Source organism: Scyliorhinus canicula, chromosome 24 (assembly GCF_902713615.1).
Source record: "Scyliorhinus canicula chromosome 24, sScyCan1.1, whole genome shotgun sequence".
Lineage (NCBI taxonomy): Eukaryota > Metazoa > Chordata > Chondrichthyes > Carcharhiniformes > Scyliorhinidae > Scyliorhinus > Scyliorhinus canicula.
In genome coordinates this window covers 12,729,347-12,749,882 of record NC_052169.1, presented here as the reverse complement: position 1 = coordinate 12,749,882, position 20,536 = coordinate 12,729,347, and the positions used below count along the sequence as shown (strand labels likewise).

Genomic DNA, 20,536 nt, shown 5'->3' with positions numbered 1-20,536 from the left:
CACCTTTCTTCATTCTTCCCTCCAGTGAGAAAAGCCTTAGCTCCCTCAACCTTTCTTCATAAGACATGCCCTCCAGTCCAGGCAGCATCCTGGTAAATCTCCTCTGTACCCTCTCCAAAGCATCCACATTCTTCCTATAATGAGGCGACCAGAACTGGACACAATATTCCAAATGTGGTCTCTCTAGGGTTTTATAAAGCTGAAGCAAAACCTCGCGGCTCTTAAACTCAATCCCCCTGTTAATGAAAGCCAACACACCATACTCCTTCTTAACAACCCTATCAATGTGAGTGGCAACTTTGAGGGATCTATGTACATGGACCTCAAGATCCCTCTGTTCCTCCACACTTCCAAGAATTCTGCATTTAACCCTGTATTCAGCATTCAAACTCGACTTTCCAAAATGAATAACTTCACATTTATCAAGGTTGAACTCCATCTGCTACTTCTCAGCCCAGCTCTGCACCTTCTCAGCCCAGCTCTGCATCCCGTCAATGTCCTGCTGTAACCTGCAACAGCCCTCAACGCTATCTACAACTCTCCCAACCTTCCTGTCATCGGCAAACTTATTAACCCACCCTTCCACTTCCTCATCCAAGTCATTCATAAAAACCACAAAGAACAGAGGTCTCAGAACAGATCCCTGCGGGACAACTGGATCACGGTTGGAACTGAAACCAAAACCGCACATACAAACACCTTTGTCCAGCAGCATTAATCTAACGATAAGTTTCACCCTTCCAATTACAGGAACATTAAACCCATTTAAAGCTATATCTTATTTCTAATGTTTACCAATACAAATATAAATCCCTTAAAACTACCTTTGTTTTTCTAACAATAGTTCCATGCTACAGCATGCATGTAAAAAGCTCAGAATCCCTGAATGAGCTGTCTGAAAGACCAGCACTTCATGATTTGCAAATGGAAAGGCATAATGTTTTAATGTTTTTAAGTCTTAGATATCACAGCATGAAATCTCAAATTACTTTGCAGTTAGATATTGTGCATCTGTCTGCAGTACGTACATACTTTAGGCAATTATCGTTATCAGTATGATGCCATGAATGGACGCAAACCTACAGTCATGAGGAAAGGCTCCAGAAAGAGTCAGGAATTATTTCCATTAGAGCAAAGAAAGCCAAGGAATACCAAAACAATAGTCATATTTTGAAAATGAAATGAAAAATGAAAATCGCTTATTGTCAGGAGTAGGCTTCAATGAAGTTACTGTGAAAAGCCCCTAGTCGCCACATTCCGGCACCTGTCCGGGGAGGCTGGTATGGGAATCGAACCGTGCTGCTGGCCTGCTTGGTCTGCTTTAAAAGCCAGTGATTTAGCCAAGTGAGCTAAACCAGCCCCTAAATGAAATGAAAATTGCCTATTGTCACGAGTAGGCTTCAATGAAGTTACTGTGAAAAGCCCCTTTTCACAGCACATTTCACAAGTTTGTAAGCCCCAAAGTGCATCACTGCCGCGAAGTAGTTTGAAATGTCGTCACTGTTGAAATATTGAAAATGTGGTTGCCAATATCCTAGAGAAGTGAAGACTTTAAAACATAAAAGGTTCTGACAAGAATAAAGAGAAAATACTTCCTCTGATTGGGTAAGAAGGGCGCATCAACTGTTACTTTTCGGGGGATGTGGGCGTCGCTGGCTGGGCCAGCATTTATTGCCCATCTCTAATTGACCTTGAACTGAGTGTCTCGCTCAGCCATTTCAGAGGGCATTTAAGAGCCTTTCACATTGCTGTGGGTCTGGAGTCACATGTAGGCCAGACCAAGTAAGGACGGCAGATTTCCTTCCCCCAAAGACACTAGTGAACCAGGTGGCTTTTAGGACAATCGACAATGGTTTCAAGGTAATCAGTAGATTTTTAATTTGAGATTTTCATTGAATTCAAATTTCACCATGGTAGGATTCAAACCCAGGTTGATTGATTGATTGCTTGATTGATTAATTTATTGTGACATGTACCGATGTACAGTGAAAAGTATTTTTCTGCGGCCAAGGGAACGCACACAGTAGGCAAACGAATAATCGACAGAGTACATTGACAGTGGTGCATCAACAAATAGTGATGGCTACAGTGCGGAACAAAGGCCAAACAAGAGCCGCAGAGGGCGTCGTGAAGTGGTCTTGCAGGGAACAGATCAGTCTAAGGGAGAGTCGTTGAGGAGTCTAGTAACTGTGGGGAAGAAGCTGTTCCTCTGTCTGGATGTGCGATACTTCAGACTTCTGTATCTTCTGCCTGATGGAAGGGTCTGGAAGAGGGCAAAGCCTGGGTGTGAGGGATCTCTGACAATGCGGTCTGCCTTTCTGAGGCAGCAGGAGGTATATACAGAATTAATGGGAGGATGGCAAGCTCCCATTGCAAGGTCCCCAGAGCATTACCCTGGGTCTCTGGATTACTAGTCCAGTGACAATACCACCCCAGCCACCGCAGAGTAAGAAGCAGGGTAAGAAGTAATTTATTAATGCAGTGGGTTATTGGACCATGGAATGCTCAGCAAAGGGTACGTCTGAGGTGGAGATCACTACATCTTTGAAGTGAAAGAAACAGGGCAGAGAGGAGAGCAATGGGATTTGTTTCGGATTACACAAAGAGTTGCGACAGGCACAAGAGGGTGAAATTTAAGTTCGATGGGGACGCAAAATACAACCTCTTGCATATCTCATTTTCAATGTAGTAGAAAATGGGAAAGGAGTATAACTGGTGACCAATCCATTATTGAATTCTGCAAATGCCATAGTTGAATTTCGACCGCATTAGCACAAATGGTCTTGTTCCAAGTTGTAAAGTTCTATAGTCATATCAAAATATAATGGAAGCCCATGGAATAAAAGGGAAAAGAGCAAGATGGACATGAAGTCAGCTGAGTGACCGGAAACAGAGAGTCCAGGTGAATGGATGTTTTTTTGGACGGGAAGAAGGTTTGTAGTGGAGATCCCCAGGAGTCAATGTTGACACTCTTGCTCTTCCTGATTGACCTAGACCTTGGTGTCCAGGGCACAATTTTACAATTTGTGGATGGCACAAGATTTGGAAGCATTGCGATCTATGAGGATAGCGCAGAACTTCAAAAGGACATAGACAAGTTGGGGGACAAATGGCAGATAAACATCAATGCAGAGAAATGTGAAATGATACATTCTGGTAGGAAGGACACAGAGGGACAATATAAAGTAAAAGGTACAATTTGAATGGTGCAGGGACAGAGGACCAGGATATACATGTAACTAAGTCACTGTAGGTGTCAGGATAAGTTAAAAGCATGATTAATGAACCATATAGCTTCCTAGGCTTTATTGATAGGGGCATATTGCACAAAAGGCGCCAGCGAATAGGCTGTTAAACATGCATAAAACAATACTTTGGCTTCAACTGGACTATTACAACCATTTATACGTGCTGTACATTCAGAAAGATGTGAATGCATTGGAGAAAATGAAGAGATTCACGAGATTGGTTCCAGGGAGATTGGAAAAATTGGAACAGTTTCCGTTGGAGAAGATAGGCTGAAAGGCGGTTCAATAAAGAGACTCAAAATCAGGAGGGGGTCTAGACAAGAGTAGGTAAGGAAGAACTGTTCCCACCGAGAACGAAGAGGCACCAATTTAAGGTAATCGGCAAAAGAATCAATGGCGACACGAGGAAAAATATTTCCATATAGCAAGTGGTTAGCATCTGGGATGCGCTGTCCGAGAGAATGGTGGAGGCAGTTTGAACCAGGCTTTCAAAAGGCAATGAGATTATTATCTAAAAAGGAAGAATGTGGAGGGTTACGGGGAGATGGCAGGAAAATGGTACTAACTCACTTCAAAGGACACGACGGGCTGAATGGCCTCCATTTAATGTAACAATTTTGCGATTTGGTGAATTCATTTATTCGACACTGAGCTTTAATAAAAGACTTATTAACTTCCGCACCTTAATGTGAAATAAAACTTCCATAGAGCTAAATTAAAGGCGTTATAGTCAAGGAAAACTGAGTCACTGTTCTTGTAATGCTGCACTGTATAATCTTTATTATTGTCACAAGTAGGCTTACATTAACACCGCAATGAAGTTAGTGAGAAAAGCCCCTGGTTGCCACATTCCGGCGCCTGTTCGGGTACACTGAGGAAGAATTCAGAATGTCCAATTCACCTAACAGCACGCCTTTCGGGACTTGTGAGAGGAAACCGGAGCACACAGAGGAAACACGCAGACACGGGGAGAACGTGCAGACTCCGAACAGACAGTGGCCCAAGCAGGAAGCAAACCTGGGACCCTGGCGCTGTTAAGCAACGGTGCTAACCACTGTGCTACTGTGGCGCTTGGTGGCGGTGAAGTGAAAAATGTTAAGATTGCAATAGTACCAGATCGAGCGGAAGGAGAAAGAAAAAGAAGAGAGGAAGTCCCAGTGGAAAACCCCGAGAGAGAAACTTTGTACCAGACAATGAAAATTCAACAGCAAAGAGCAGCAAAGGATGTGAAAATAGCTGCATTAATCAGAGGCAATCAAGCTTAAAATTAAAACAAAGAAGCTGGAATAGGGTGGAGCCCACTGGTTTGGGGAAAAAAAAATTACTTGCAACTTCTTACCTTAACTTTGGATCCGAAGAGCACACAATCCGCTCTACGTACTGCTTTCCACCATTTGTGAGCATCAATCAAGGAAAATCCTTCCTGAAAAATTAAGGGCATCAGTACAATTTTCAACGCAACACAGTACATTAGGACAATGTTGTCTGGGTTGGGATAAATTCCAGAGGAGGGTTCGCAAGTTTTTGTTTTCTGCAGCTTCGGGATTCGATGGCACGTTGGTCATGTGACTGGGCCGCTGAATCCACAAGGTCTGGACTCCTTGATCCAGAGACATGAATTCAAATCCCCGGCCGTGGCGCCGGAGGAATTTAAATTCAATTAATTAAATAAATCTTACCCAGGGGTTCTGGCCCACAGCAGCGAGGTTCAAACTTAGCTCCCTCCCTCTGACAGAGACCAGCGGATCTCGTCAGCACCTTCTCAGGGCCAATAAATGTTGGCCTTGAAAGTGAAGTCCACATCCCATGAATTCATAGAATTTACAGTGCAGAAGGAGGCCATTCGGCCCATCGAGTCTGCACCGGTGTGGACTTGGGTAGGGTGCTCTTTCCAAGGACCGGTGTAGACTCGATGGGCCAAATGGCCTCCTGCTGCACTGTAAATTCTATGAACCCAGTGGCTTGCAAGCATAAATAGATGGCTGTTGATCTGTATTGGGTGAGTGCCTTTGGAAATCGCTCCTGGAAAAGGTGGTGGAAGCACAGTTTTTGAATATTTATAAGGCACAGCTGGATAGATTCTCGGTAAGTGGGATCGCAGATTTGAGGTTACCATCAGATCCGTCGTAATCGTATTAAATGGCGGAGAAGGCTCAAATGGGCTGAATGGCCAACTCTTTCTCCTCGTTTGCATAATGAGGGCGTTTGATTGGGGGGGGGGGGGGGAGGAAAGAGCTGACCAGTGGCTATTTAAGCTGAAGATCACTACACCTCAGGCGAGGGGCAAGGTTGTGAAAGCGGGGATCTTCATGAGTGACCTCAGCCTTCGTATAAGGCACTGGTGAGCCCTCAGCTAGAGTATTATAGAACCACAGAATCCCTACAATGCAGGCGGCTATTCAGCCCATCAGGTAGATACTAGCCCTCCGAAAGAACATCCTACCTAGGCCCAATCCCCAGCCCTAGCCCCGTAGCCCCCACCATTGTGTCCAATTCCAGGCACCAATTTGGGAAAAGGTGCCAAAGCTTTGGTGAGGGTGCAAAAGAGACCTGGACAGAAACTGTGATGTGCTGAAATGCGCAAAAACTGGGATGCCCCTGTGGGTTCAAATGAAGAGTGATGAAACTAGAACGTCAAGATTTGCAGGTTAATAAGACATCTGATCCAACTTTTAAACTGATCCAACTTTTAGGACAGCCTGTTTAACAAAAACAATGTCAGCAAGTCTGACAGCACGTGTCTGTGAGCTGGAACTAATGTTTGGAGTCTGGATGACTCTTTGTGACATGTTTCATTTGGATTTCACTATCTATAATCTCTATTGCCAATGATAAAAACTACTTCTGTTATTGTATTGGTGAGAGTATTCAAATTTATAATGGATCATGATAACTATCTGAAGCACAATATGAAACGAAACGGGGCGGCACGGTGGCTAGCACTGTTGCCTCACAGCGCCAGGGACCCAGGTTCAATTCCAACCTCAGGTGACTGTCTGCACGGCGTTTGCACTTTCTCCCTGTGTCTGCGTCGGTTTCCTCCGGGTGCTCCGCTTTCTCCCCACAATGCAAAGATGAGCAGGTTAGCGGATTGACCATGATAAATTGTCCCTTAGTATCCAGGGATGTGCAGTTTAGGTGGGATTACGGGGTTACCGGGATAGGGCGGGGGAATAGGCCTGAGTAGGATGCTCTTTCGGAGGGCCAGTGCCGACCCTGTGGGCCGAATGACCTCCTTCAGCACTGTCGGAATTCTCTGGTTGTATAAAATGGGATTGGATTAGACAACTGCAATGGAACAGACTTGATGGGCCGAATGGCCTCCTTCTGCACTGCAGGAATCCTGTGGTTCTATAAAATGGGATTCGATGCAGCAGAAGCACCGGCTCCTGGGCTACAATTTTTCAGGTATTTACAAATGCTCACACAAAATTAAACTCTGTTGTAATAATCTGCGAGAGAGAATATTAATCAAATAATGTATTTCTTTTCAACGTTTGAAATTAATCTTCCTACTCACATTAAAGTAAATCAATAAAAGTGAGGAATATTCTTTAGTGAATGCGACATATGTTACCATTAGTTTTAATATAGTTGTTCAATTTACAGACGTATCTTCCACCAGGTCTCTCTATCGCCCGGAGCAGTCTTCGGAACACTCAATTGTCATGTGAAGGTCGACAGGTTCAAAGAGGGGAGACATACCGGACTTTCTCAACAAGTCAAGTTGCGTATTCTGCAATTTTGTCACGTCACCGCATATCAGGGTGTTGCCTGACTGCACAGTGCCACTGACATTTCAAAAGGGCCGATAAAGCAGGTAAACGACCTTCTCCGTGGTGCTTTCAGGATGTGCAAGGGGTTGACGGGCCAGCAGCAACCAGTGGGATGATGCTTTTACTCCCCCAGCTTGCGTGGAGGTGACCTCCAGAGGAGGATCCTACCACGGGCAGGCCCTGTGCAAAGTTAGCAAAGCGCGAGATTTCAATCGCGGGTCTGGTCTTCAGGATCTCCGACACGGCTCCCAACTCGAGCGTCCTCATCGCCCCCATTCCACACCTCCCGGTGCAAATTTGGGAAACTGGACTGCGGAAGACTTTTCTGGGCAGACATGAAAGAACACTTTTATTAACGGACATGCTATGCATGAACAGATTTTTATTCTCCTGCTTGACTGATCAGAGAAAGAATAACTAATGTATTTACTTCAAGCGTGGCACGCAGATAGGAATACAGATTATCCATGTGATGTGCACAGCTTCACTTATTATTATGCAAGATTTCATGAATATGCACAGGATGCTATTATTTCCTACTGATAAATAATTTTAAAATAACTGTGCATACTACTGAGCAGAGCTTGGATTAACAAAAACATGCAGGATCCCCAGCCTGGAAGGCATAAGTAATGCACGTAAAGTCGTCTGGGCCCCAGAAGACCTTAGACTGCTTACCCCTTTAAGGGGAAGAGCTGACTGGCGGTGATTTATGCTGAGGATCACACCTCAGGCGGTATGGGGATTGAACCTGCGCTTGTTCTGGCACCTTGCTGTGCATCACAAACCAGCTGTCCAGCCAACTGCAGTTATCAGTGCTTTTCTCCTGGTCAGCAGACCATCCTTGTGAGAAGGGTTGTTGTGTAGCTATGTTCAGTGCAGACCTTTGTTACCTCTATATTGTTATGTTATTTGAGTAACATAAGTCGCTACTAACCGTAGACAATGTTGAAAGATACTCCAGTCCTCGAAGTAAATTGAAAGTATTTATTTAGTAACAACAAAGCTATTCGTTGAGATCGACACCCTGCTGATCTAACTCTGGTAACACAGTAAACTTGACTAGTTGTACAAACTGTATCTCAGCCACGTGGTGGCGTGATTGAGATCTATGCTGCACTCCTGTTGTTCCTCCAGTCTCTGCTGCGTGAGTGAGGCGGAGAGCCAGTGTGTGTGTTGTGTTTTATAGTGGTCATGTAATGCCCTCTAGTGGTGATGCTACAGCAGGGCTTTCTGATTACCCATGGTTACATGTCTTGTTCTGATTCCCCATTGGTTACATGTCTATATATCATTACAACCTCTACCCAACATTAGATTTGGCCAGATAGTAATTACAGTCAACACCCGCCGTTAGCCACCCCACCCCCCACCCACCCCATCGCAAATGTTTACCTGCGCGAATGTGGTCGCACATGTCACCGTGGATCACGGTCCCAAAACTTCAACTTTAGAAGGTTAAACTCTCACCTTTCCCGCGTCCAAACCGCGCACTGTGCAAACGGCAACGTTACACCTGCGCAGGTTCACCGTTTGCGATTTTAGTTTGCGAGAGTTCGTGGGAACGGAACACCCGTGTGCAGCGGGGGTTGAACGTGCAGACATGCTTCCCAGTCTCGACATCTCTCAGAAACTCTGTTGCATTGTTACATTTCGAGTCTTTTCTCATGCTAAATAAAATAATGCTCAAACTGAAGGTCTTATTTAACACACAAGGTTGAAATGCCGGTGTTGGACTGGAGTGGGCACGGTAAAAAGTCTCACAAACACCAGGTTAAAGTCGCTCCTTCATCGGGTGAAGTGACCGTGCTCCGAAAGCTCGGGATTTCAAATAAACCTGCTGGACTTTAACCTGGTGTTATACTTCTTCCTTCTTCAACACAGGTCATTTCTGTTTCAATAAAAATCAGCCATCGCTGTCACTGCAGCGGTCACCATTATTTTTCTGTACTGCGCACTTCAAAATGTTCTGTTATTCCAGAACTCTCGCACCAAGAATAAGTCAGATTCATTTACATTTGTAATGGTTTATGTTACCCCCGCCCCATACCCCCACCCCCTTAAAACGATATGTTTGAATAACGTCAGCTAATAGCTAACTGGATATTTTTAATTATCCACCATGGTAATTTATCAAAGATGACAGGATAATTACAAATGAGGGAGGCCCATTTGAGTTCTTCCAGCTGGAAAAGCCATTGAAAAGAAAGATTTGCATTCATGTAGCACCTTTCATGGACTTCAGGATGTCCCAAAGTGCTCTGCAGCCAATGAGGTTTTTGGAGCCCGCAAACGGGTCCAGGCCGAGTTGCTTTATACAGAATGTATTTTATTATGTGCAACAATATTAACACGATAGTCAGGTCCCTGCGGGTCAGTCTGGTCAGTACACATTCTGCCCAACTTTACATTGACCTCAACCCCCAAGTGATCAGGGGCGCTCGTATTCTGCAAGGCTCAGGGAGAGACAGATTCGCCAACTCAGTAAGCTTTGTTCTTGTTTTAACATCCCTCCCAACCGCCCCCCCCCCCTCCCCAAAAGTCCGATGATTCCTCTGACCACTGCAGAGTAGGAGGGCATCGGACACTCTTCGCATTCAGCTGTGCATCATGCATCCACGTATCTGAATCTGGCGATGTGTCCTTGAAACGCTCCCGCAGAGTCAGTGAGCAACCCCACCCACAGTTGTCCTGGCCATTCCCACGGATGGAGGGATGCGGCTGGTGAAAACTTTTGATGCTCCTGATATACGCCGCATGGCAGGGCTACTTTACAAATATCAGCACGCAGGCCCGGCCACCAAACCTAGCTCCTGGTTAGCATTTTCATTTTCAACACCCCTGGGTGTCCCATTATGTAGATCGCGCAAAATCAAGTCCTGGCTCTTTTTCTTGGACCACGATGCACATTCCCCACGAGAAGATGCCGTCCTCTACACTGAGCTCAGACATCTTTGCCGCAAATGACCTCAATTCACCTGGGAAACATCTATGTTGCCACCACCCCCCCCGCATTGGACTACGTGCCAAACTTTTGATAGAACTGGGTCGGGTCGGTCTGTGCACACTCTCGGATATGAGACGCTGTCACCGGTAAGGAGTTCATGGAGTTGAGTGTGGCCACAACCTCGTCTGTCCTGGGAGAAGGCGGGCATGCCGGCAAGGGCAGTCAGCTCAACGCATCCACGTTCATGATCTGGGTGCCAGGATAATGCTTAAATGTGTACTCGCAGGCAGCCAGCAGGAGGGCCCAACGTTAGATCATCCAGAAGCGATGGCTGGGATAGCCTTGTCTTCTGTAAAAAGACAAGAGGAGCTGCTTGGGATCCGCAATAATTGTGAATCTTCGACCATACATGTACTGTTGTTTACGGCAAAGATGACTGCCAGACCTTCTTCGATTTGCACGTTGTTGCACTTGGCAATTGCCAATGTCCAGGAGGCAAAAGCAATCGGCCTCTCTTCTACCTTGCATTTGATGCGATAAAACAGCGCCAATGCCGAATGGTGATGCATCACACGTGACGATCAGAGGTTTGGTGGGATCTTAGTGTGTCCATAACTCAGAAGACGTCAACTGCTTCTTTACATGTCGGAAAGCTTCGTCCTGCTGCTTTTTCCACGCCCATTCCGGATTATTTTTTCAAGAAGATATGCAAGGGGGCTAACATTATCACGAGGCTGGAGATGAACGTACCATAATAGCTCAGCAACCCGAAAATACCTTAGTTCCATGGCATTTGTAGGGGTAGGGGCCTGTTGAATGGCCCGAACATTTTCTGCAGCCGGCTGTGATCCCTCTTGGTCCACCCGGTAGCCCAGATACACCACTTCCCTCGCATGGAAAACACACTTCCCTCTCCGTAGGCGAACACCTGAAAATCGACAGAGTTCTTTGTCGAAACTACTCAAATGCTCCTGCTCGGTAGCTCCTGTGACCAGCATGTCATCCAAATATACATCCACTCGCGGTAATCGTCATATATTTTATACCACCCGCTGAAATATAATGCAGGCAGATGACCCGCCAAAGGCAGCCTGGTATATTCGTACAGGCCTCGATAAGTGTTGATGGCGAAGTATTTGCGGGAGGCCGGGTCCAATTCCAATTGTAAATTGGAATTGCGCATTGCTCATATCAAGCTTGGTAATGAGTGTCCACCGGCCAACTTTATACATATGTCCTCTATGAAGGTCATCGGGGCAGCGTTTTAGAAGGGAAGCCTGGTTAACTAGACCCCACAGAACCTGACTAACTTATCTGGTTTGAGAACTGGGACCACTGGCTCCGGCCAGTCGGCAAAGTGCACCGTTCTGATGATCCCTAGGCCCTCGAGCCTGCTAATTTCGGCTTCCACTCGTCAATAGAGCGCAGCAAACTGGGCAAGTTCTGAAGTATCTGCGGTGGGCATCTGGATCAATGTGGGTCTTGGCCACGGTTCCTTTTATTTTTCCAAACCCGGGTTGAAAAACGTTGGGATATTTCCCTAATACTTCACAGAGGCCCGGCGCCCCATCTGAAAAATCTGTTCCGATGCCAGATGCAGGCGCTTTAGCCAATCACGGCCGAACAAGCTGGGGCCACGTCCCTTGACCACAATTAATGGAAGGCGCACTGACTGGTTACGTAAACTACTGAGGTCATGGTTGTCCCCGCAATGGCCATAGGCTCACCTAGAATCACAGAATACAGTGCAGAAGGAGGCCATGTAGCCCATCGAATCTACCCTGACCCTCTGAACGAGCAACCTACGCAGGCCCACTCCCCTGTCCCAACCCTAACCGTTGGACACTAAGAGGCAATTAATCATGGCCAACCCACCTAACCTGCACATGTTTGGACCGTACAAGTTGCCAGCCTAACGCCAGCGTCTCTCAGGTCCAAAGTGTCGTAGCCCCGATTTTATCTTATTGAAGGTCTGCTTGCCCACAATGGAAACGGCGGCGTCTGTATCGAGCTCCATCTTTGATGGATGCCCGTTAACCTGTACTGTCATCTTAATGGCGGCTACTCAGTGTGCCGCAGCACAATATAGCCATAAACACTCCAAAATCATTCTGCCTTCTGGGCAGTAAGTAAACTGGTGTTGCAGATTGCATCATTGCACAGAAGAGGGTATGAGGCCCACAAATGCAGGCATCTCCGCAATGGTCTCATCATGGCAAAAGTTTACATTCTTTTAATGAATGTGTGGTAGCGATGATCATTCTGGTTTCTGAAGGTCGATGTAGTTGTTCTTCTCAGTACACAACAAAGTCACAACAAAGGACTGCTCCTTATGTAAAATACACTGAGCCAAGTCTTTATTTTCCCCATTTAAAGCATCTACAGACTGCAGATCAGAAAGTCGTGTTAGTTCATAAACATTTCACAATACTGATTGGATAAGGTTACCTCCCAAGTGCGGAATTGCAGGTTTCTCTCAGAATCACGGAGCTCCTGTGCGAATAACTTGCAGGTAGCAGATACTGGGGGCGATTTTGAGCCCGCATTAGCGCTCCGCGAATCGCCGACGCGGGAGGAAAATCCGGAGAGAATTGGGAAACGCGATTCCCTCTTTTTTACTTCGTGACAAAATGGACAGTTTCACATTCTCCCACGTTATATGTCATTTGCCAGATCTCTGCCCACTTACTCAACTTATCTGAGCCCTGTGTAGCCTCCTTATGTCCCCTTCACAACTTACTACATACATTTGTCTCACCGCAAAATTTAGCACCCAATGTCTGGAGTTTGTGTTTTGCCAAGTTTGAATTTCTCATTAGCTTGGTTTTGAGATTCTAAAGCATAGTGCTAATTTTTTTTCCCACTAGCTGCACATCTGTCTGACTTTACAAACTGCTAATATTGTCGATGCTGGCGGCTAACTTCAGTAATCAAGACACAAAACACATATCCATTGATTAATTTAAGGGGAAGCTGGATCACAGAATTGTTAACATGCAGACCATTCAGCCCACCGGGTCTGCAATGGCTCCCTAAATAAGCATAATGACTTAGTGCAATTTCTCCTGCCTTTTCCCCGCAACCTTTCACACTCATGCCCTCTTGAATGCCTCAATCGAGCCCATCGCCAGCACACTTCCAAGCAGTGCAGTAGATGAACAGATCACACCATCCTGACTTGAAACAATACCGCCGTTCGTGGGTGGCACAGTGCCAGGGACCCGGGTCAAATTCCATTCTTGGGTCAGTCTGGTGTGGAGTTTTCACTTTCTTCCTGTGTCTGCGTGGGTTTCCTCCGGGTGCCCCGGTTTCTTCCCAAAAGTCCCGATGTACTGTTCGGTAATCTGGACATTCGGAATTCTCCCTCTGCGTACCCAAACAGGCGCTGGAATGTGGCGACTCGGGGCTTTTCACAGTAACTTCATTTCAGTGTTAATGTAAGCCGACTTGTGACAATAAAGATTATTATTATAAGAACATACTGATACGAGGGTGAGATGAAGAGAGGCATGAGAAGACTTGAGGAGCACAAACATTGGACTGGTTCAGGTGAAAATCCTGCTTCTGCGCTGTACAAACTATGTCGTAAGTTTAACAGTAAAAATTGAATAATCTTTTTTCCTGACAGGAATTCATTTTAATTAAAGATATCTGTTAACGTTCTCCCCGTGTCTGCGTGGGTTTCGCCCCCACAACCCAAAAATGTGCAGAGTAGGTGGATTGGCCACGCTAAATTGCCCCTTAATTGGAAAAAATAATTGGCTAATCTAAATTTATAAAAAAAAGATATCTGTTAAAACAGATCGATTCTCAAAATACTTTAACTCACTTCCTTGATATCTTTAAGTTAATGCAGAAATTAAAATAAAAAGCTTTATTATTTTGCATAAATTAAAAAGAAATCAGTGAGTGAAAGATCAACTTGTCAAATGAAGGTATTTTCCCATCATGGCATCTACCAATGAATTATTAAAGAACATGGATGTAAATGAATTGCTTTGGGTCTCTGCTCTGCTGGATTTTTCCTGCCCCACATAACACTGTCATCGTAGCATAATCCAAGAGCAGTTTGATGTTTACAGGAATGTTAATTACATTTCTTGATTGAAACAGTGAACCACAGCTAAACTCAGGTAAAGCCTGCGGAGCGGACCATTCCTCGTACTACTGACGACGCCAACTTCGGTCAAACTTGAAGGACGTTCAAGTTGGATACATCTATCCGATTGCAAGAAGATAGTCTCCAACCCAGACGAGAACACAGGATGAAGATCTTCAGTATAATTTTTGGACTTTCTGGACTATTTAGCCTTAATGGCCACTCGGTAGTAAAAAAACGAACTAAACGAGACCTGCCTTCCAATACCTATTTACATATGTCATATCTTTATGCCGAAAAATTGAATATTAGCAAGTGTTGGGTTTGTACCCATATCCCTGTCCATTCAAGGGAAGGAATACCTCTCCAATCCCTCCCCTTTCATACCGCAGAAACAGTTGAATGGATTTAACAACAAAATCAAACAGGCATCAGGGGAGATAGGGGGAATATGAAAATATGGAAGTCTGCTGGCTATGACATGACTAAATTTTCAGCTTCGTATCAACCTACCTATAATCATGCCCTGACTCCACCCTCCCTCACTGTCCACTCGTATAATGTTCAAGGTTCCATATGTTTTAATAAATCAGGGAAAGGAAAGTTAATAGGGCAAAGTAGTTGCAACCTTACAATTGACTGGCAAAGACTGGTACCAGGCATTTCCAACAAGGGCAGGTTTAACTGTGATTGGCCCAGGGTATGGAATATAACCTCCAATAATTAGTGGGCAGCACGGTAGCATGGTGGTTAGCATAAATGCTTCACAGCTCCAGGGTCCCAGGTTCGATTCCCGGCTGGGTCACTGTCTGTGTGGAGTCTGCACGTCCTCCCCGTGTGTGCGTGGGTTTCCTCCGGGTGCTCCGGTTTCCTCCCACAGTCCAAAGATGTGCGGGTTAGGTCGATTGGCCATGCTAAATTGCCCGTAGTGTCCTAAAAAAAAGTAAGGTTAAGGAGGGGGGGGTTGTTGGGTTACGGGTATAGGGTGGATACGTGGGTTTGAGTAGGGTGATCATGGCTCGGCACAACATCGAGGGCCGAAGGGCCTGTTCTGTGCTGTACTGTTCTATGTTCTATGTTCTAATTCATGGGGACAGACATCCTCAATCCCCTGGATGACATCAGCTGATGATTTTACAGCCTACAATGGAACCTATTTCATCTACGGCACTAAAGCACTAAAGCATATCTGTGGCTCCCCATTGATTGGACAGGATCCTGCTTTTTGGGATATGCCATACCCCAAATGCGTCACCTACCCACCCTTAAGCACTCCCCCTCGCGAGCAAAAAGAACTATTTCTAAAACGGAACAGTTCCTTATGATGGCCTTTCCCTTGTACGGAACGGGCAAGACATCCGACGAACTGATCAACATGGCCTCAGCATTGGAACATCTGGCAAACGTAACAGCAACAGAAGCCAGGGACACTGGACAGGCACTGGCCGAGGTCTCAGCTGAGCTAGTGGCTGTCCGGACCGTGGCATTACAAAATCGACTGGCTTTGGATTATCTGTTAGCCTCGCAGGGAGGAACGTGCGCTATCATAGGCCAAGAGTGCTGTACTTACATTCCAGATGGCTCTGAAAATATCACTAACAGGGTTTTCCTCTTGAAATAAAGAACTGGTTTGCTCGATGGTGAAGGCATGCAAGCAATTAACTGGGAAAACCATTTAGAATCATGGAACAGTGACAGCACCCAAGGAGGCCGTTTGCCCACTGTGTCTGTGCTGGCCCTCTGGAGGAGCAATTCACATTGCGCTTTTCACCCCATAGCCTTGAAAATGTATCCTTTTCAGACAATGGTCCAATTTCCCGAAAGTCTTGATTGACCCTGCCTCCATCACACACTCAGGCAGTGCCTTCCAGATCCTAACCACCCGCTGCACTGAAAGCTTTACCTCGTGAATATTGCTTCTCTAGCCGGACACCTTAAATCCGTGACCTCTGGTTTTCAATCCTTTAACCGATGAGAGGTTTCTCCCCATTTAAGTTCCAGACCGCTCATGATTTTGAATATTTCTATCAAATCGCTTCTCAGCCTTCTCTCCTCCAAGGAAAACAATCCCAACCTCTTAAATCCTCAAACGCAACTCAGGTCCCTTATCCCTGGAAACCTTTGCTGCATTCTTGCCAATACCCTCACATCCTTCTGAAAGTGTGGCGGCGCCCAGAACTTTAGCTCACTGAGCTAAATCGCTGGCTTTTAAAGCAGACCAAGCAGGCCAGCAGCACAGTTCGATTCCCGTACCAGCCTCCCCGGGCAGGTGCCGGAATGTGGCGACTAGGGGCTTTTCACAGTAACTTCAGTGAAGCCTACTCGTGACAATAAGCAATTTTCATTTCAACTGCAAGCGATACTGCAGTTGCGGCTGAACTAGTGTTCCAAACCAGTTTAACATAACTTCTTTGCTTAGCACTGCTGCCTCACGACGCCACAGACCCGGGTTCGCTCCCAGCCCCGGGTCACTGTTCATGTGGAGTCTGCACATTCTCCCCTTGTCTGCGTGGGTCTCACCCCCACAACCTAAAGATGTGGAGGTCGGTGGATTGGCCACGCTAAATTGCCCCTTAATTGGAAAAAAAGAATTAGGTACTCTAAATTTATTTATTTTTTTAATTTGAAGCATCTGTGTGCATCCATTCCTCTGAGGAAATGTAAGAGTAACAGCTCTAATCAACGTTGCTCACTTAATTATCTCTTCTCAAGTCGGAAGCAGTAGTCAGGATTTTGGCAGCAGGGCTTTGCATGCGCATTGTGTTACACATGAACAGTAACAGAAAACTCCACCACACTTACCAGTAGGGTTGCCCCACCTTGAGAGATGAGGAAGTGGCCCGACTGCACAATCGTCAGGGACAGAAAACCCTTTTCTGGAATGGACTCAAAAACCTAGAAAGCAAAACAAAACTGTCTTACTGCATCGAAGGTGAACATGTCAAACCCGTTTTCGCAGCAGTTAATAATCCACTTCCTTTCAAGAGGTTCCCGGATTGCGCCCAGAATGCCTGCTTTATCATTCACCTCTGAAACCGTGAGCCAGATTGGAAATTTGTGAACCAACAAATGTCTCACAGAGTCCACGAGTACGGACAAGAAGCATCAGCCTGCTTCCTGCCATCTCACACCCCTTCACAATCTAGCTATTGCCTTTCACTTCAAAATATTCCATCTCCCATCACCCTCATACAGCCGACTTAATCTCAGAATCCCCCTCATATCCCACCTCCTGCTATTTCACAGTTCCTTCATATGTCAGTCATAATCTCATACCTCCTCGCATACCATCTGCCCTGTTTAATATCTTTTATTATTATTGTTTACAGATATTAGAACAGAATGGCTCCAGCGGAAAAGGCTGGGTATTTGCAGTTGTTTGGGCATTATGGGCACTTTAAATTGGTTGTTGCACCCTGTAAGCGGAGGCGAAATGAACAAACTTTCTGGTGCAGGAATCCAACATCAGTGACTCAATGTATATATAAACTCGCTTTCTCCATCTGCCATCTTCAATTACGTTTGAAGAAATAGGTTAAGGTCGGGGACGGGCTGGGAGAAACTCTAGGAAATATCCCATCCACCCGCACAAAAAATCCACTCCGACACCACCACCTCCGCAATAAGAACCCACCCCAAAGCCCCAAAATATCCCATCCTATACCGCCCCCACAGAAAATCCACATCTACACCACCACCCCCAATAAATACCTAACCACAGCCACAAAATATTGCCTCCTACCCCACATTTCCCTTCCTACCCCAATCCTGCCCAATATCTCCTACTACCCACAAAACGTCCCCCCGCCCCCCAAAAACGTCTCCCCCACCCACCAGAAACGTGCCCCCTTACCCTGCCCCTCAAAAACATCCCCACCACCCCACCCCCCCAAAAAATGTGCTGCCCTACCCTGCCCCCCAAAAATGTCCACCCCTACTCCCCCCCAAAAAACATCCCCCTATACCACCCCCAAAAACGTCCCCCCTATACCACCCCCCAGAAACGTGCCCCCTACCCGCCCCCCAAACACAGCAGGGTAGCATGGTGGTTAGCATAAATGCTTCACAGCTCCAGGGTCCCAGGTTCGATTCCCGGCTGGGTCACTGTCTGTGTGGAGTCTGCACGTCCTCCCCCTGTGTGCGTGGGTTTCCTCCGGGTGCTCCGGTTTCCTCCCACAGTCCAAAGATGTGCGGGTTAGGTGGATTGGCCATGCTAAATTGCCCGTAGTGTCCTACAAAAAGTAAGGTTAAGGGGGGGTTGTTGGGTTACGGGTATAGGGTGGATACGTGGGTTTGAGTAGGGTGATCATGGCTCGGCACAACATTGAGGGCCGAAGGGCCTGTTCTGTGCTGTACTGTTCTATGTTCTTCTTAAAACTCTCTTAAAACATGCTCCCCTACCCCACCCCCCAAAAGGTGCCTCCTACCCCGCCCCCCAGAAACGTAACGTCCCCACCCCACCCCTCAAAAACACCAACCCCCACCCCAAAAACACCAACCGCTACCCCCCCTCCCCTCAGAGATATCCCTTCCTCTCTCTCACCTCCCAGCTCCTCGGGCCTCCCCCCTGCGGCAGGAACCGCCCATACCGCTTCAGCGGCCACTGGGTGCTGGGCAGCACCGCCTCAGGCCGGCTGCTGTGGGCGAGCAGCGGCCCCGCCTGAGCCCCGGGCCCCAGCTGCACCTCCGAACGTGCGGCACCGCCTCTCTGAGCCGCCGCCATCAGCACGCGGAGGGCGGGGAGGGGGGGGGGGGGGACAGTACGACCAATCACAGCGTGGGAGCAGCCAGGGGCGGCCAATCACAATGAAAGGCGATGGCGATTGGTGGAAGGGCGGCCACCAATTAGGAAGGCGCTTTGGTAACCAATCAGGGTTTCCGGCGGGAAACTCAACAGCCAATGCTTTTTGCAGCTCTGTGCGCCATTGTTTGAGGCTAATCTTCCCCCTCAACATACCCCCTGTATCCTCACCCGGCCCACACACCCCAATATACCCCACTGTACCCCCACATGGCCCACACACCCCAATATACCCCCCTGTACCCTCACATGGCCCACACACCCCAATATACCCCCCTGTACCCCCACCCCGTCCACACACCCCAATGTACCCCCCTGTACCCCCACATGGCCCACACACCCCAATATACCCCCCTGTACCCCCACCCCGTCCACACACCCCAATATACCCCCTGTACCCCCACATGGCCCACACACCCCAATATACCCCCCTGTACCACCACCCCGTCCACACACCCCAATATACCCCCCTGTACCCCCACATAGCCCACACACCCCAATATACCCCCCTGTACCCCCACCCTTCCCACACACCCCAATATACCCCCCTGTACCCCCACCCGGCTCACACACCCTAATATACCCGCCTGTACCCCCACCCGGCCCACACTCCCCAATATACCCCCCTGTACTCCCACCCATCCCACACACCCCAATATACTCCCCCCATACCCCCACCCATCCCACACACCCCAATATACTCCCCCCATACCCCCACCCAGCCCACACTCCCCAATATAACCCCCTATACCCCTATTCGGCCCACACACCCCAATATACCTCCCGTACCCCCACATGGCCCACACACTCCAATATACACCCCATACCCCCACCCGACCCACCCGCCCCAATATACCCCCCTGTACCCCCACCCGGCCCACACACCCCAATATACCTCCCCTTGTACCCCACCCAGCCCACACACCTCAATATACACCCCTTAACCCCCACCTGGCCCACACACTCCAATATACCCCCTGTACACCCACCCACCCACACACCCAATATACCCCCCTGTGCCCCCACCCGACCTACACACTCCAATATACTCCCTGTACCTACCCCAGCCCGCACACCCCAATATACTCCCCCCTTTACCTCCACCCAGCCCATATACCCCCTGTACCCCCACACCTCAATAATGTATGTGAGGGCATGGGGTAGATGGGTGAAGGAGGTAGGAGGGAGAGACTGGGTGTAGGAGGAGGTCTATTGGGTCGGGGGATATGAGGGAGTGTATTGGTGTGAGGTATATAGGGTGTGGGGGCAGGAGGAGGTGTATTGGGGTGTGGTTTATGAGGGGGTCTATTGGGTGTGAGTTATATAGGGTATGGGGTAGGAGGGAACATATTGGGTGTGAGGGTTATATTGGAGTGTGAGGTTAGATGGAGTTATATTGAGTGTGGGGGTGTATTGGAGTGTGGGGTTAGGAGCAGATCTTTTTGGATGGGGTATATATTGGAGTGTGGGGGTAGATGGGGTAGATTGGGCTTGGGGGTAGGAAATGGAGTATTGTGGCGTGATGGGTATATTGGGGTGTGAGGGTGGCGGGGAATATTTGAATACGGGTAGGAGGGGGTATATTGTGGTGAAACGTAGGTGGGTTTTAGTGGGTGTGGGAATTAAGAGGGGGCATATTGTAAGGATGTGGAGTAGGTTGGATGT

The 20,536-nt window shown here is 47.4% G+C and overlaps 1 protein-coding gene across 2 annotated transcripts in view; it reads right to left on the bottom strand.

Moving 5' to 3' along the window:
• Positions 1 to 18,803, bottom strand: part of rec114 (REC114 meiotic recombination protein) — a 32,700-nt gene extending 13,897 nt beyond the window's left edge. For both annotated transcript variants that reach the window (XM_038784518.1, XM_038784519.1), the window contains exons 1-3: positions 18,614 to 18,803; positions 16,873 to 16,965; positions 4,588 to 4,671 (exon numbers count right to left, since the gene is read on the bottom strand). In XM_038784518.1, the coding sequence (XP_038640446.1) occupies positions 4,588 to 4,671; positions 16,873 to 16,965; positions 18,614 to 18,793 (357 nt within the window). In that variant the 5' untranslated portion in view covers positions 18,794 to 18,803. The remainder of the gene's footprint in view (positions 1 to 4,587; positions 4,672 to 16,872; positions 16,966 to 18,613) is intronic.
• Positions 18,804 to 20,536: the final 1,733 nt, after the last annotated feature.